Genomic DNA, 18163 nt, shown 5'->3' with positions numbered 1-18163 from the left:
CCATTCATCTTGCTATCTTATCATCTATCATCCACCATCTCCTTTTAGTGATTTGTTAGGCATTAGTTTATACTCTACAGTGATAGTATAATTCATTTCTACAAATAGTGTATGTCAAATGATGAGAAACAGCAAAACAACATTGATAGAAAGTAGTCATGAGCTGGGCTGGGCAGTGGTGGCTCATGCCTTTAATTGCAGTGAACCGGAGGTAGAGGTAGGTGGATCTCTATGAGTTCAAGGCCAGCCTGGTCTATAAAGTGAGAGCCAGGACAGCCAGGGCTACAGAGAAGAACCCCGTCTCTAAAAGCAAAAATGAAAGAAAGTAAACAAGCAAGAAGGAAGGAAGGAACAAATTAAATAATAAAGGAAGGAAAGACAGAAAGAAAGAAAAAAAAAAAGAAAAAAGAAAAGTAGCCATGACTGGTGTGGTGAACTGAATGAGAGTAGCCCTCATGCCTGGCTTATGTAGTTTTGGGGATCAAACTTAATGCTACAAACCACCAGTCCAACCTACTCTTAAAAACATATTTACAAATTTAAGTAGATAAACTCTTTAAAAGCCCTCCAATATTTTAGAAACAACATTTTATTTTATTTAGAGCAAAATTTTAAAAATTGTTAAAAAAGATCTGTCCTAGCAGGGTTTTGAAATGATTGAAACTGTACCAAGATGAAAGCATTATACCAATTTCCCCCCACAAGTTCAACATAAGCATGTGAGTTTAAAAGAGGATACCTGGGAGCATCTGGTCGTGTGTCTTCTGCATATTTTTACACATGTATATCAAGCACGGACTGAATTGGGGTGGGGCCATGGCCCACGTTCATTGCTTTCCACCTATCTCTATGCCACAGTGGCTTTCACATTAATACTTTTGAAGCTATTTGTGCTGGTTTGAGTGAGATGTCCCTTATGTTCTCAGGCATTTGAGTTCAAGGCCAGCCTGGTCCCCAGTTGGTGGTGCTGTTTGGGTGGGCTTTACAGGTATGGCCTTGTTGACGTTTGTCACTGGAGGTGGCTTTGAGAGTTGACAACATGTACCATTACCAGGTCACCCTCTGTTGTTGTTTAAGGTTCAAGGTGTGAGTCCTCAGCTTCCTGCTCTTCCACCATACCTTCATCTAGGTGTACCACAGCAATAGAAAAGCAACTAATACAGAGGCGGGTGCCAAGGAGTAGGTAACCACTGGGACAGGCTGGACCCTGCTGCTTTGGGGAGGAATATTAACGGTGTTTTATCACAACAAAAGAGAAGTATCTAATACATGAATTTTATTTTTATGGTTGTGTTTTCTATTGTTGGGTAGTTGGACTCATCTAGGATAAACTCATTTGTGCAATGTGGCATATTTATTATTTGGAGTCGGGACTTAAAGCAGGTACAGGGATGACATTCAATGCTTCCCTCTACCACATGTGTAAGAAGTGATTCGTAAAATACATAATTAGTTTTTACTACATACCCGGTTGTTTATGAGGAGAAGGGAAACTGAAAAAAAAAAAAAAAAGAGAGAAGATATAGTTAAAATCAGAGTAATACGAACCTTAAACTTAATTCCTTTACATGAGGGGGGTGTGAAAATATTCTAAAGGTGTGACATGGGTTAATCTGCTGATCATCATACCTTTCTTATCCTCCATTTGCCACTGATTTCTAGCCATCAATTTGGAATTTGTTGAGACTGGTTTTGAACTAGCTTTGTTGTTCAAAAAAAGTCAAGAGTGAAGACAGTCATTTTGTGTTGCCCATAGTCACTAGACCAATATCTTAGTTTTGCTCTAAAGTTTGGGCATGTTAACACAGCAGTGGAAGTTAAATGGACTTAGTATTTTATAGCCTCATGCTATTCATAGGCTTGGCCCAAATTGCTTATTTGAATTGTGGACTGAAATTACAGAGTCAAAATCAACAGCAGTCTTTGAAACATGACTACATTTCTCCAGTACGTCCATATCTACACCAAACTGGAGAGCGATGAATAAGAAAGGAATGTACTCTTAAACTAGACAGTGAGAACTGATGGAGGGACCAAGATCAGGTGATCAGGTGGGTTTAGTTGTAGCAGAAGAGGAAGTTTGCTTTTATTATTTTCTGAACTATGACAGCCACACACACACACATATATACACACACACACACATTCATGCACACAACCACAAACACATCCTCACGCACACAAACAGGCACACACATGCACACGCATGCATGCACACACGCACTTCTGAAAGATTCACACACAGCACAGGAATGACTGATTAAAGTACAATATAAAAAGACATTCGCTCAAATAACTCCAAGTCAGAATTTGGTAGTGTGCAAACAAGGCAGGCAAGTCTCTTCTTTTAACACCAAGTGAAGGTTACATTTGAGCAATGTTGCTCAAGAGAAGCCTTCAGCATAGTAAGTGTGCGGTTTATTGACTGCTCTTTGGTGCTTCACACAAAGGATAAAATTAGGAAGGTTGTGTGAAAACAACTTATAAGGCTTTCATTTAAATGTGATGAACACGTTAAAAATGCACAACAGAAAGACTCATCTGTACATGGTTAAGATCCTTCAAATTTATATACATGGAATTTACACTAAGGGGCTGTTTTGAGGCTGGAAGTTATGCATTAGTTATTTAGATAAATTTGAAATACTGAGAACAAATCTGTATATGCATATACTTAAGAAAATAAATTACTGTTGTAAAGTTTTCAATTTTATATTTAGAAAAAATTCTAAATTATGTTCTAGATTTTAACAAATTAACTTTTAATAGAGAATATAGAGTTTTAAAAATTGTCAGTATAAAATACCACACAGTAAAATGGAGGCTTGCAATCAGAATAGTAAAGTTTTAGATGATTGTACTGATGAGAGAGATCCTAGTGGTGTGTGTGTTCATGAATGACTGTGTGTGCTTGAGTGCGTGCAAGTGTGTGCTTATGTGCACATGTGTGTGTGTGTGTGTGTGTGTGTGTGTGTGTGTGTGTGTGTGTGTAGTATTTATGCAAGTCTGCAGGGCAAGCAAAGTGTATCTTAGGATTACACAATAATTTTGGAATAAGTGTGGTCCTCTGATGTGATTAATTATACCATGAGGCGAGTGTAAGATGATTAATGGAAAATGACAGTAAAGTGGTGTAAGTCCATCAGGATTTGCTTATTGGTTATAGAATATTAGTAGCATTCATTAAACCAATATTAGTGTAGTTATTGTGCACTGAAGGCGGTCAGTTGACTCTTACGATGAACCTTCATTATTGTCTGACTCAGAGACTTTAGGTTTCTCTCGAATGCTTTTCTTTCTGTCATCTTTTCCCTTTAACATCTTCAAAATCCCCCAGGACCACGCGTTAGTCTTCTCGTCAACCTGCGGCACGGATCTTGGGAGCATCAGGCATTGACAGAATGTAATAATCAGCAAACCAGGAAGACATTGTGTGGACATTCAGAGTTTAAGTAATTATACTATGCTGACCATAAATAATAGTAAATAGATCATTGTAGCCAATAATATGGCACTGTTAGATTTAAACATTCTGCTGAGTGGATATTTCTTTCACCAGGCTAGTCATTTCTTACTTATTCAGTTAGATTTATTTAGGTTTCTAAAACATAAAGCTAGGTCAAGTCAGCTAGAATTAAGTTTAAAATGTCTACTTGGTATTATTTATGAGTAATGTAAAATATACACTAGATCTTAAATATGTTATTTTAAGATGGAAAGATTTATTAACTCAACAGATTTTTATAAATTATTATTATAAAAATAAAGTCACTTATTATTAAGCAAAGGAATAAATATTCAATACTAGTTCTGTTCTAAAATTACCACAGATAACAAATGGTCTGAATTTACTTGAAACATGATCTCATCCTGTAGCTCAGGTTACCTTGGGGGGTTTACTAAGCAGCTAAGACTGGCCTTGAACTCCTGGAGTCCCATTATTATAGGTGTGAGCCCTGATACCCAGCTGTAATTATGTTATTATGCAGAAAATATCACTTCCATGTTACTAATAAACTTTAGAGATGGTTGTAAAAGTAGTATTGATTTAATAGACAAACGATTGGGAGACTTTTTAAAAGATAAAAGCATCCACGTCACTTGTAATTGGTCCCTTTTTCCTTTCATTTTTTTTCTCATAAATGAGATTTTTCCAATCTACTATTTCATTTACAGTGTGATACAATTATCCTTCATAATTTACCCTTAATGCCAATTAAACCTTCTCATAATTTTAGGACTGAAGAAGGACAATATTTTCTACTGTTTATACTATCTGGAGATGAACACTAAATTATCATATATGTAATATCTTGAAGAATAAACAGTTCAGTGATTATTCTCACCCATCATCAGCATCTTCCTCTTCTACCCCATCATAGATCTCTTCGTCTGTTGGTGGTGGTGGGAACATCCCTTCATTTGGATTCGGAAGGAAACCGTTTGTCAGTTGTACAATTTGATCACATATAGGCCACTCTGATTTTGACACTAATTCTCTCCCATTTGACTGTGTAAAGTATCCCCTTTTCAAATTAGCAATTTAAGTGGAAAACTTTGCATTTCTCACTATCACATAGATAGTTCGTAAATCAGTTGCTTTACTGATTGTTTTAAAGCATTTTAGGCCAAAAGCCATCATAAAGAAATGAGGGATGGTGGGCACTCCGGACCCAATATAAAACACATGGGTGAGAATTAATATGAGAAAACGTAGAACAGAGTGGGAGCTAAATTTGTATATCTATTATGAAAAAAGAGAAGTGAGCTATTAAGAAAAGTTCAGTTGACAGTGAGCAGACACATAGGAGAAGACTAGGATGCCAATTTATGAAGAGTAAACGGGACGAAAGGGGACTCTAGACACTAATAGCGACCTAAAGAACCTACAAAGGGAAAAGTCACATTTCAGTGCAATAAACTGAATACCCTTTCCATTTCATTTGTTATGCTGTGCCCTTAGGAACTCAGCTACCAGACAAGTATTTGCTAAACAAATTATTGACTACCTTCTATGTGCAGGAAACTGACCTTGAAATATAACTTTCAGGGTGAGAATCTGAGCTCTTTGTTTTGCTCTTTATTTTGCTATCTGGTTGGGGGGTAGGGGGGTGTTCTTGAGGAGGCATCGTCATTGTAGCCATAGAATTTGCCATATAGATAGAGTTAGTTCTGGAAGTGAAAGGGGAGGTTTATTTTTAACTGCACTCAGACACTGGGCAGAAAGCAAGGTGATCCCAGGCACTCTGGGAGTGGAGTCACAGGAGGATCCACAACAGATTTGGAAGACAGAAGTGACTGAGTCACAGTCATTGGTGACCAGGACTAGAGTCTGACTTTAGTAAGACTCCTCATACTTTTTCCTCCTTAAGATCCCACTGAGTCTTTAATTTCTGGCTCCTATACAGATATATAAGTGATGCATGTATATATGACAAGATACTTTTTCCTCTTTAAGTTCCCACTGAGTCTTTAATTTCTGGCTCCTATACAGATATATAAGTGATGCATGTATATATGACAAGAAAGCAGAAGAGAAACTGTCTAGGGGAGCAAAGGTAATTAAGGGGAGGAGGAAGTGGAAGAGGAAGAGGAAGAGGAAGAAAGGTACAGATTGGGGAGGATGTGATAATGATAAAGTTCACTATATACTTACACAGAAATCTCGTGGTACAATGGCTATACCAATAAAATTAGATTTAAAAGCCTTAATTTAATGTACAGAAATATCAAAAACTCCTCTTACTGTTAGCAAACTAAAGTGTTTTCTCATTAACATATTCAAACATGTTCAAGACAGCAAACAGAAAGCTTGTGCCTCACCTCCACTTCCGCTCTGACCTTGGCTAGGAACAAAACAGAAATAAGAAATGTGTGAATTATTTGATTTTCAGGAATAGAAATTCAAACACTGAGCAGACTGTAAGTATTAACATTCTACTTAGAACTAGGATGAAATACAGGAAGAACAAGAGGAACGCGTCTGTAGTAGATCTGAAGTGACAGGGCAACAATGTAACCAATAAACACCCGCAGGAAACAGTGAGCTCTAGCACTGTAGTTCCCAACAACTGAAGGCTGCTTGCCTTCAATAAATTTCCCATTAGGCAGCTTTCAGTTATTATACATTATATTTAAAATGACCTCAGAAGTTACCCTGTGTTATTTTAGGAGTCAATTAGGACAATTATCATTGCATCAATTCAATTCCTTTTTCAGTGTCTTAGACTCATGGTACCTAACTCTACCTAAAACACTGTTTTAAGAGGAAAAAAACAAACTGATCTCTTGATGGGACTTTTACCTCTCAAAGCCCAGATTGGTTTTGCTTTTGATTTTTTTTTTTAATCTAACAGTCAGAAATTTCTATTTTAGTGTTTATAGTTATGAACTCTGGACTGTGTCTCCCTGTATGAGTTGCATAAGAGCCAAGTATGGGCACCGGAAGAACATAAAATGTCTGCTTGTACAATGTTGCCATTTTGCAGGAAGGCATCCAGGATTCCCAGGGTTTAACTCCTTTTGAACCTAGCTGTATGCCAATCCCATTTTGGTGTTTGAGGAAAGCACCATCAACAGGAATAAGTGTGCTGTTGTCATAGAGGACAACTGTATCCTGGTCTTCAACTTGAGCATTCCTTTTACAAGCCAAAGGAAGGAACTAGTCTGAGATAGACCACTGGATAATTAATAAAGGCACACTGCTCTCAGTGGAACTTTCTAGAAAGGCATGGTACATCATCCTCTAGATACTGATCTGCAAAGTCATTGTCCCACTGTCTCTAGTAGTCACTGTCATATCTATTTACTCTGCCACTTCCCTGAAAGAGGCAATCCTTTAGAATTAATTGCGTTCTGGATGGCTGATGTTCCTGGTGAATGTTTCCTCTTGGAGATTCTCACATCTAATGCCTCAGGAATGTCACATGCTAGGAGCAGAGTTACCACATGCTCATTTCATGTATAGGCTGAATTTATTTTTATTTGTATGTAGTATCTATACTTCCTTGATCTCAGACTGGAACTTCCAAAATACTAATTACATACACCTTTCCTCTTTATAAGTCAAAGGTCTCAATTATTTCAGCGTACCCACAAGAAACTAATATGCAGGCAAGTGGGAGAAGACGCCTTCATCTGCACCTCCAAACAGGACACTTCAGTTTTGTTCCTCCGCTCCACGAAAGTGTGTTTATTTTTCTAGGAGAAAATGCCACTCTAATGTAGTGGAGTAATTAGGAGTAATCAGACACTAGAAAGTTGGACCTTTACTGAATATCTAGGGATCATAGAAGATTGAGATCTGATTTGTTTTAGGCGTTGTAGTGGAAACCATTCTCTTTCTTGTTATATTTTTACACAATGACATGAAATGTATTTAGACTCAGAGATTTAAGGGTGAAAAAGTGTGTGTGTGTGTGTGTGTGTGTGTGTGTGTGTGTGTATGTGTGTGTGAGAGATATACTTTACATCTTCTACTTCATAGTTTCCCAAATCAAATTAGTTTAGGCATGAACCTAAGATCAACCCATAATGAATATCACAAGAGTGTTGTGTAGTAGACAGCACATTTAAAACAATTATACGACCCACTGTGTTTCAAATAGCACTTGATGCATGTGGCCAACAAGTAGAATAAGGTAATGGAGTTTCATGTGGTTCTGCACTCACTCACACTGGGTTGTTGTACAGGATGATTTAGTTTGGGGATTGAGGGCATTAGATGACCTGGAAGGTACAATTGTAGGATCCTGAAATACATGACGTCTGGCAAGGTGACAGCAATCTTCTTGCTGCCTGTGTGTGTCACACACCTGTTAGGGGCATCCTGCTCAGCCACATCATCGTAGACCTCCTGGTCATCTTCAACAAGTCTCGGTGGAACAGCATTGAGGGAGTTCTTCTTCCGTTTCAGCGAGTCATAGTCAATCTCTACTGCAGTTGTTTTAATATAACCATCTACCAAAGGGAGAAAGGGGTCCAGGCAACTGGAGCTTAGACACTTGAGAGTTTGTTTTAAAGTATCCATTGCTCACTTACTCTTAGAGACTTCTCTTTAGGGCTGGGGATGGAGCCTAGCATGCCCAAAGCTCTGGATTTGGTTCCCAGGCTATATATGTGCACACCTATGCGTGGACACATGGATACAACCAGTGGCACTTTATTAAACATTAAAGAAGTCTCTTTGCTTGCCATCTTGACTTAAGGACCTTCTGTGGTTTTATATACTCTGTCAGACACTTAACCTATGGCACTTTAAAGTGAGTCAAGATTCAATGTGAAGATTCTAATGTGGCTTGCATGACACATTTCCTTTTTTCCCCAGCAGAAATGAAGAACATAATGACTTTTGTAAAAGTTTACATCACTCTTCACTAAAGAGTACTACACTTTTTCCCTCTCTGTTTACCCAGTAGCATATTCCTAATATGAAGCATAAAGGTCTGGAAGGATCTAATGCTAACTCCAAAGGGACTTAGGGGTAGGCAGAGAACCTACTACTATTCTTCATGGATACAGTATTAAAATAACCTCTGATGACTTATCATACACTGCATAGAGTAAGGTATCTTACAACCCTTATTCTAGAAGCTTCTGTTTACACATAGATAATGAATACATAGACCCAGGATGGGCAAAAGTGCCATGGGTAAGAGACTACAGGATGTCCAACCTTAAATGGAAGGTGTGTATAACATCCCCTCCTCCAAAGGCTCAGGGATATTGCACAAAGACAGAAAGAGTTTAAGGACCAGAAAAAGACAGACAACTAGAAGAAAAACTGTCCTCCAGACACAGCAGGACAACTGTACATACAGACTTATAGCAGTTGTGATATTATTCACAGGACCTGTCAAGAGTTAGACAGATAAAATCCCTGCATGAGAGGGGAGTTGGACATGAAGTTTCACCCTAACCAAGGCGTGACTGGTAATTGATAGTTATTGGAAAAGAACAAGTAAGTTTCTTCTAAGAGTATAGCCCCTGGTGTAGACCACACTCCAGTGAAAAGACACACATCCAAGAATATTTGGGCAGCATAAATTGCTATGGATGGGGAGGAAAGGGAGGGAAGAACATACAATGTTGGTTGAGAAGTAAAGAGAGGTTTGAATCTGGGAAGAGTTGTGGGAGGGAAAGTGAATGTGATCAAAACATGTTATATGAAGTTCTCAAATAACTAGCCAAAAATAATACAGAAAAAATGAACACACACACATAGATACACTCAGACACACAGACCCATGGAGGGAGGGAAAGGGAGAGAGAGACAGAGGGAGGAAGAGAGAAGGAGAAGGAGAGGGAGAAGGAGAGGGAGAGGGAGAGGGAGAAAGAGAGGGAGAGGGAGAGAGAGAGGTGGAGAATAAGAAACTGACTAGCCCGGGAAGCCTACAAGCCCCTGGAAAAGGTAAGCTCACATGACCCCCTTGAGGTTCTGCCCAGCCATTTTCCTTCTGGGTTGTCTGTGATGCGGATTATCTCAATGTCCTCTCCTTGCTTGAAGCTCAGTTCATTCTTTCCTCCTTTGACATCGCAGCGGGCTTTTGCATGGTGGATGACTTGAATGGGGCCCGTGAGCTACAAGGTGGAAAACATAATGGAAAACCACTGAAAATATAATATTGAAAGACAAAAACCCACAACTGTCATTCCTGGTGAGTGTTCTTATTAAAATAGTCAAGGCAGATGCAGTGTCCCACAGCCAAACAGCAGGCTTATCTCAGGTAGTCCTGCAGAGGAAGCGGAGGAAGCACTGCAGGAACCAGAGGGATCAAGAACACCAAAGAAACCCCACAGAGCCAACTACCCAGGCTCATAGGGGCTCACAGAGACTGAATCAGGGAGCCTAGTGGGTCTGACCTTGGCCCTCTGCATAGATGTTATGGTTGTGTAGTTTGGTCTTCTTGTGGGACTCCTAACAGGGGGCTATCCCTGATCTTTTGACTGCTTTTGGGACCCCTTTTTCCTTCCTGGGTTGCCTCATCCAGCCTTAATATGAAGAATGGTGCTTATTCTTACTATAACTTAATGTGCCATATTTTGTTGATATCCATGGGATATCATCATGGGCCTGAACTTTTCTGAAGAGAAATGGAGGCGGAGTGAATTGTGGGGGGAGGGGAGTGGGGAAGGGAAGCTGCAATTGGGATGTAACTTATGAGAGAAGAATGAAGAAAAGATACAAAAGAGAGAGTTAAGGGGAAAACCGCAGAGGTGTAGCAAGGCCAACAGAGACCAGGGTAACATGTGTGTGTGGCTCATCAGAGAGTGGTGGGTGTCTGATGGGCATTAGAACTCTGGAAAAAAATCAGATAAGTGGGATTGCATATATACTGATGTACACTAGCCCTTTTTTCCTCCTGTTTATCCTTCCTCCCTCCATTCCTCCCTTCCTTCTTCTTTCCTTCCTTCCCTTTCTCCCTTCCTCCTTCCCTCTCTCCCTTCCTTCCTTCCTTCCTTCCTTCCTTCCTTCCTTCCTTCCTTCCTTCCTTCCTTCCTTCCTTTTGCCTGTTGGAGTATAAATTTGTAGTAAACACTACCTGCTACAAATAAGATAGCATTTTACAAATAGCTTCAAAAATAGTAAACACATACTAGACAAAGTTTTCATAATATTCTGAATAGCATGATGACTTATTAATAGGAGAATAATATATTTTAAGTCCTGAATCCCTAGATCCTAATTTTCTCTTCCTAAATGGGTATCTTCAGTAAGGTGTTTCTCATCTTTTGACAAATAAGTATCTATTGTGATATTTTTGTGGGGGGGGGGGAAGAAACTGTTTCATTGAGCCTATGTTGTTGTGAATTATGTGATGTATTAGTAATTAAAAGCATAGACTGATAGTCAACTATCATATCAATTATGGGATTTATAAGTAGAAAGGTTTTGGGCTGAGCTGGCTTTATGATAGTTGGCCTCTGTTTGTAAACAATCGGTAATCTGAATATTTTAATTACAAATCTGCAGCTGCATTAGACTTGAATTCATGCAGTGTTCAGAGTATGAATTGGTTACTTGTTAATATTGTCTTACTACTTCAGTGAAATACATAGCGTCATGCCAGTTTTTGAGGATGATTTCTCAATAAAGTTGAATTTATTTTAGTATCAATAAATTGATATGTTAGCAAAATGAAAAATATAAGTTTAATTATATGATATGATATGCCATGACACTGATGGATTCTCATATTTACAAACCCCAGTGTCTACTAATACTTGAGTGAAATATAGCTCATAAAGTCTCAGACTTGACAGATTCCTGAGTTCTTACTGAATGGCATCACTTCTATACTCTGTTTTTCTTATGGACAAAATTATTTGGATTAGTGTGTGAAACAATATATTCCCCCAAACTAATCTCAAATCCTTGAAAATTATGAACGCTCTCTTGTGAGAAATACGCTATATGCATTTTCTTGTATTACATTTTTTTCCGCTGGCTGGGCTGGCTGGTGCCCTGAGCAGACCTTGGGCACAAGCTCTGCAGCCAGTCCCACAACACCCAGAGGAAGCTCCACTCCCAGGTGCTCTAACAAGCCCAGGGTCACAGCATCCCAGAATCACAGGATCACAGAGGCAGCTTGACTCTGAGGAGTTCTGACACAACCGGGATCACAGAAATGACAGGCTTCAGTCAGATTTAGCAAGGGCAGGTAGCACTAGAGATATCCAGATGGCAGGGGGCAAGCGTAAGAAAATAAACAACACATACCAAGATTACTTGGCATCATCAGAACCCAATTCTCCCACCATAGCAAGTCCTAGACACACCATCGCACCAGAAAAGCAAGATTCAGATCTAAAAATCACTTCTCATGATGATGATACAGGATTTTAAGAAACACATAAATAACTCTCTCAAAAAAATACAGGAGAACACAGAGGCCCTTAAAGAGGAAACACAAAAATCCCTTAAAGAACTACAGGAAAACACAATCAAACAGGTGAAGGAAATGAGCAAAACCATCCAGAATATAAAAATGGAAACAGAAACAATATAGAAATCAGAAAGAGAGACAACCCTGGAGATACAAAACCTAGGAAAGAAATCAGAAGCCATAGATGCAAGCATCACCAACAGAATGCAAGAGATAGAAGAGAGAATCTCAGGGGCAGAAGACACCTTAGAAAACATTGACAAAACAGTCAAAGAAAATGCAAAAAGCAAAAAGCTCCTAACCCCAAACATCCAGGAAATCCAGGACGCACAGAGAAGACCAAACCTAAGGATAATAGGTATAGAAGAGAGTGAAGACTCCCAATGTAATGGGCCAGAAAATATCTTCAACAAAATTCTAGAAGAAAACTTCCCTAACCTAAAGAAAGAGATGCTCATGAACATACAAGAAGCCTACACAACTCCAAATAGACTGGACCAGAAAAGAAATTCCTCCCTTCACATAATAATTAAAATACCGCCGGGCGGTGGTGGCGCACGCCTTTAATCCCAGCACTTGGGAGGCAGAGGCAGGTGGATTTCTGAGTTCGAGGCCAGCCTGGTCCACAAAGTGAGTTCCAGGACAGCCAGGGCTACTCAGAGAAATCCTGTCTCGAAAACAAACAAACAAACAAACAAACAAACAAAAAAGCAAACTTTTAGCCCGGCGTGGTGATGCACGCCTTTAATTCCAGCACTTGGAAGGCAGAGGCAGGCGGATTTCTGAGTTCGAGGACAGCCTGGTCTACAGAGTGAGTTCCAGGACAGCCAGGGCTATACACAGAAACCCTGTCTCGAAAAACAAAAAACAAAAAACAAAAAAAACAACAACAACAACAAAAAAAAAATTAAAATACCAAATGCACCAAACAAACAAAGAATTTTAAAAGCAGTAAAGGAAAAAAGTCAAGTAATATATAAAGGCAGGCCTATCAAAATTACACCAGACTTCTCACCAGAGACTATGAAAGCTAGAAGATTCTGGGCAGATGTCATACAGACCCTAGGAGAACACAAATGCCAGCCCAGGCTATTATACCCAGCAAAACTCTCAATTACCATAGATGGAGAAAACAAGATATTCCATGACAAAACAAAATTTATACAATATCTTTCCACAAATCCAGCCCTACAAAGGATAATAGATGGAAAGCATCAACATAAGGAGCAAAACTACACCCTAGAAGAAGAGGAAAGTAATCTTTCAACAAATCCACACAAACCTAATTCCACCTCTTACAACAAAAACAATGGGAAGTAACAATTACTTTTTCTTAATATCTTAATATGAAAATTAGTATTACCAACGATTAGTATTATCCTAAACGATTGAAATACAAAAATATGAGGAATTAGAAATTTGTTGACTGTCATCCAATGATTTCTCTAATTTGGTAATTGGAGAAATAGGTCCAATATTGTACAATCCATATACACTTTCAGCTTGTTTGTACGTGACTGTGTCTTGCTGTGTACAACATAATGATCTTGAAATCTTGCTTCTATCTCAGCCTTTCTATTAGTAGTATTGTTTATTTCATGTTTTTACACTATACTATGGTTTTCAGAACAGCTTACATATTTCAAAAGTATTTATACAGCCAAAAGAAACGTAGACAATAAAATTGGGAGGTGGCTTGTAAGAGAACAACAAAGAGTGAGACTGAATGCTTTGCTTGACGTTTGTAATTATTGTATCAAGTTTGAAGAAGAGGACTTTATAAGTTACTCTTTCTCTGAGATGAATGCTTTTCCAAATTATCACAGCCAATGAACCAGATTCTTACCCTCACCTAATGTCTGTGCCACCCTCCAAGCAGAACCATTGTTCATTGAAACAGTTGGTGAATGACTTTATGGATAGACCATCTTAATACCTACACCATTTCTTAAATGAATGTAACCTGTTCTCTGTGAGCTAAGAATGAAGACACTCACTCAAGTCAAATAGTTTTGACCATAGCAGGAAGTCTGTATCCAAAAATGGAGCCTACAATTCATTTCTTGATGCAGCAGAACTATCAACTTTCAGCTTAGCTACGATGGAGGTAAAATCCTTTGGTGATGTGAGGGTCATTGAAGTACAGTCTTATTACAATGAAATCCAATGTCTAAAAATTGTTCTTATTTTGGGCTTGTACCACAATAAGAGCCAGATTTTAAGCTCTACTAAATACAAAACAAACAAACAAAAAGACTTTATATATTTATGTTCATTTAAGAAAATACTAGTAGTGATGCATTATTTTAAGATATACATTTAATATGTTTAGAGTTATTTAAAGTTTATATTGAGAAAAACGTATGTATTTTCAGTATTGCTATAGACAAACATCTACATAAGACTGTTAAATTGATTGTTGTTTTATATCAAACAACTTTTATAATACTGGTAATATTTTGTACATTTTAAAGAATATGACAAAAAAGGTATTGTAGGTATTGAAGGGGGAGTCTCTGGGAGGAGTTGGGGTACAAAAGAGAAACAATAATGTGATTTAATTCTATTTACTTAAAATATGTTTTTAAATGTTAACAAATTCAGATAAAATGAAATCATGTATCTTTTCTCATCATAATGAAATAAAACTTAAATCAATAAAGAATTAATTAAAAAATTTTTTCTTCAAGAATATACATCTTGGTAGTCGTGGACTCTGTGTAAAGTGTTTTAGTGTTCACATTACAATTGTAACTGTACTCGGGCACAGAAGACGGTTTCCAAGATTTCATGAAAGCTCATCGTAGACAGAGTGGCTTTTATATAACATTTTATTTAGCCTCATAACAGACTATAGAAAAATGTCATTTATTCTCACTTTAAAGACGAAGACTCTGAATCTCAAGGAGTGAGTAACAAGTGTGGGAACACAGAGCGTGTATGTGCAGCTGGAATTGGAATCTAGGTCTGTGCAAATGACTCCAAGCTGGGTGTTTTCCTTGCAGCACGCCGGGGAACTTTTGTTTTAACATAACAAATGTACATGAGTCACACTTTGTGATTCCATGTATCAAATTCTCTAGAGAAATAAATACTTAAAGGAATAAATATTTAAAGAAAACCACGTGAATTCCCTTAAAAGTGAAAAATAGTTTTGTAATTCACATCATCGCTCCAAATACTTCTGAGGTCCCGGAAACATACCAGATGGCTTATGTCATCAAAGAGTTCAGCCTGTGCATGTAGCATAGTAGGGGTAGCTGTAGAGATAACACAGTTACCAGCATTCAGAGAAGATAAAGGTCAGAAGTTGAAGCATTTAAAGAGGGATGAGAGGCAGCAGGTCCTAGATTATCAGTAAGTATGAGGCTTAAAGGCAAATGTATAGTTCAGTTCCAGATACCAGGGACTCTGGTAACTCAAAGGAATGTGGTTCATCCAGGAATACTTTGTCCACTACATCACCATGTGATGTGCTATTTGGACATCTTTGTGTGTGGTTCCAGATTCATGGTACACAGTAATAGTGTGTATCCATTTCCTCTGTCTGTATAAAATCCCTGGGTACCCACAAATTATAAGCTAATTGTATTTTTTTTTAAAATCCTATTTCATTTTTGATGATAGGGTAAGGTGGTGTTTTGGACAGAAATGATGCTATGGCTTTATTCATCAGCAAGCAAGCTCTCACCTTGAATTTCTTCTTCAGTTCTTGCTCTTTCTTTTCTCTCTCCTTCTGCTCCTTTCGTTCTAGCTCTAACCTCTTCTTTTCTTCTTTTTCCCGTTTCTTGTCTCGTTCCTTGGATGATTCTCTGTGAATAGAAATTGTTATGGTGTGGCTACATGTGCAGGTGTTTTCAGGACAGGAACCACTGTGCAGAAAGGTGTTTACCCACTCCAGAAGAAGGTCTCCAAAGACGAGAGATGAAGGCAAGAAGCTAAAGATGTGAGAATTCTGGCTGTGTGAGATTGTAAAGCCAGAAGGTGACCCATAGCTATAAATACCTTCTCTGGCAGCACAGCTCCTCCCTGCTGCAGTGTGCACCACAAGGAGGAAGGCACTGTTCAGAAAGGCCCTGTCCTTGGTATATTGGCAAGTTGCCCTCTCACTTTCCTAGGCATGTGTAAGCATGTGCTCACAGGCACTGATAGAGCTTGGGAGTCTTATGAAGAGTTGAGAGAAGGATTGAGAGACCACGGGAAGACCAAAAGAGTTAACTAACCTGGACCCTGGGGGGCTCCCAGAGACTGAATAACCAACCAAAGAGTGAGCACGGGCTGAACCTAGACTCCCTCCACATACATATTAGACAGCAGCTTGGCCTTCATGTGGGTCCATCAACAACTGCAGCAGGGGCTATTCCTGAGCCTGTTGCCTACCTGCCTGCCTGGATCCTGCACCCCTAAATGGACCACCTTGTCTAGCCTCGGTGGGAGAGGATGTGCCTAGTCCTCTAGCAACTTGATGTGCAGGTGTATGTGTGTGTGTGTGTGTGTGTGTGTGTGTGTGTGTGTGTGTGTTCGTGTGTAGGGGTAACATCCAGAGTGGAGCTTCCCTTTTTTTAAAAGAGAAGGGAAAGGTGGAATGGGGGGTTGAGTTGTGTGGGAGGGTATTAGGAGGAGAGGAAAGGCTGATATTAGATTGTAAAGTGAATAAATAAATACCTTTAAAAAAGAAAAAGATTACTACTATTTTCACACATTTTCTATGGTAATTTGAATAAAAATGGATCCCACTAACTCATGGGTGTGAATGCTTGGCCCATAGAGAATGACATTATTATGAGGTGTGGCCTTGTTGGAGGAAGTATACCATTGTGGAGGTTGGCTTTGAGGTCTCATATGCTCGAATTAGGACTGGTGAACCAGTTGCAGATGCTGCCTGTGGATCAAGATGTAGAACTCTCTTTGCTCCTTCTCCAGTATCATGTCTTTGTGAGTGGCACATGCCCTTAATCTTAGCACTTGGGAGGCAGAGGCAGGTGGATATCTGAGTTTGAGGCCAGTCTGATCTACAGAGTGAGTTCCAGGACAGCTAGGGCTATATAGAGAAACCCTGTCTCCAAAAAACAAAAACAAAACAACCCCCCCAAACAAACAAACAAATAAAAAACATAACAATGATGGACTGAACCTCTGAAACTGTAAGCCAGTCCCAATTAAATGTTTCCCTTTTTAAGAATTGCCATAGTTATAGTATTTCTTCATAGCAATAGAAATCCAAACTAAAGCAGTTTCCAAAAAATTTCTTAGTCTGTTTTAAACTCTACTGCAGAGTCATTTTTTCATACCTACCCAAGTAGGCTAGAACATGGGCATCTGGTTCTAACCCACAGCCCATGATACCTCTGAAGAAGATACAACACACACACACACACACACACACACACACACACACATACACACACACACACACACACACATACACACACACACATACAGAGCCAGAGAGCCAGAGCCAGAGCTAGAGACAGAGAGACAGATACAGAAAGATAGAGAGAGACAGATACAGACACAGGTACAGACGCAGACTCAGCCCCAGCCCCAGCCCCAGCCCCAGTCTCAGACACAGTCACAGACCCAGACCCAGACCCAGACCCAGACCCAGACCCAGTCACAGACACAGATACAGACCCAGACCCAGACCCAGTCACAGACACAGTCACAGACACAGACACAGTCACAGACACAGACACAGACATAGTCACAGACACAGACACAGACACAGACACAGTCACAGACACAGTCACAGACAAAGACACAGACCCAGACCCAGACCCAGACCCAGTCACAGACACAGTCACAGACAAAGACACAGACACAGACCCAGACCCAGATCCAGTCACAGACATAGATACAGACACAGATACAGACACAGACCCAGACCCAGATCCAGTCACAGACATAGATACAGACACAGACACACACACAGACACACACACACACACACACACACACACACACACAGACACACACACAGACACAGATACAGATTCTGGAGTCTATTCCAACTGTCTTTCAAGTAGCTTCAGGTCTGACAAGGCAGTTTGTCACCAGAGTCCCATGTAGAGTCCTTGGAGAAGTGAACCAATTTTTAGTCCTTTGTAGTGAAATAAGGGAGGTCATTACAGGTCAACCATTTGTGTAAATAAAGTTTTCCTTCCTAGTGCGTTTGCATACCCATCTGTCCTTTTACAAAACATTGTATTCGATTCAATGCAATCCCCATCAAAATTCTAACTCAATTCTTCACAGACTTAGAAAGAGCAATTTGCAGA

General features: G+C 39.3%; 1 protein-coding gene across 4 annotated transcripts in view; it reads right to left on the bottom strand.

Moving 5' to 3' along the window:
* Fyb1 (FYN binding protein 1) overlaps positions 1-18163 on the bottom strand; it is a 138286-nt gene that overhangs the window by 17618 nt on the left and 102505 nt on the right. For 3 of the 4 annotated variants that reach the window (XM_031360730.1, XM_031360732.1, XM_031360733.1), the window contains exons 7-13: positions 15577-15697; positions 9420-9579; positions 7815-7959; positions 5824-5846; positions 4347-4416; positions 3239-3376; positions 1468-1493 (exon numbers count right to left, since the gene is read on the bottom strand). In XM_031360730.1, coding sequence (XP_031216590.1) covers positions 1468-1493; positions 3239-3376; positions 4347-4416; positions 5824-5846; positions 7815-7959; positions 9420-9579; positions 15577-15697 — 683 coding nt within the window. The remainder of the gene's footprint in view (positions 1-1467; positions 1494-3238; positions 3377-4346; positions 4417-5823; positions 5847-7814; positions 7960-9419; positions 9580-15576; positions 15698-18163) is intronic. The other variant, XM_031360734.1, reaches the window with a different exon arrangement.

This window comes from Mastomys coucha, unplaced genomic scaffold (assembly GCF_008632895.1).
Source record: "Mastomys coucha isolate ucsf_1 unplaced genomic scaffold, UCSF_Mcou_1 pScaffold8, whole genome shotgun sequence".
Lineage (NCBI taxonomy): Eukaryota > Metazoa > Chordata > Mammalia > Rodentia > Muridae > Mastomys > Mastomys coucha.
This window is presented reverse-complemented; position numbering and strand designations above follow the sequence as displayed.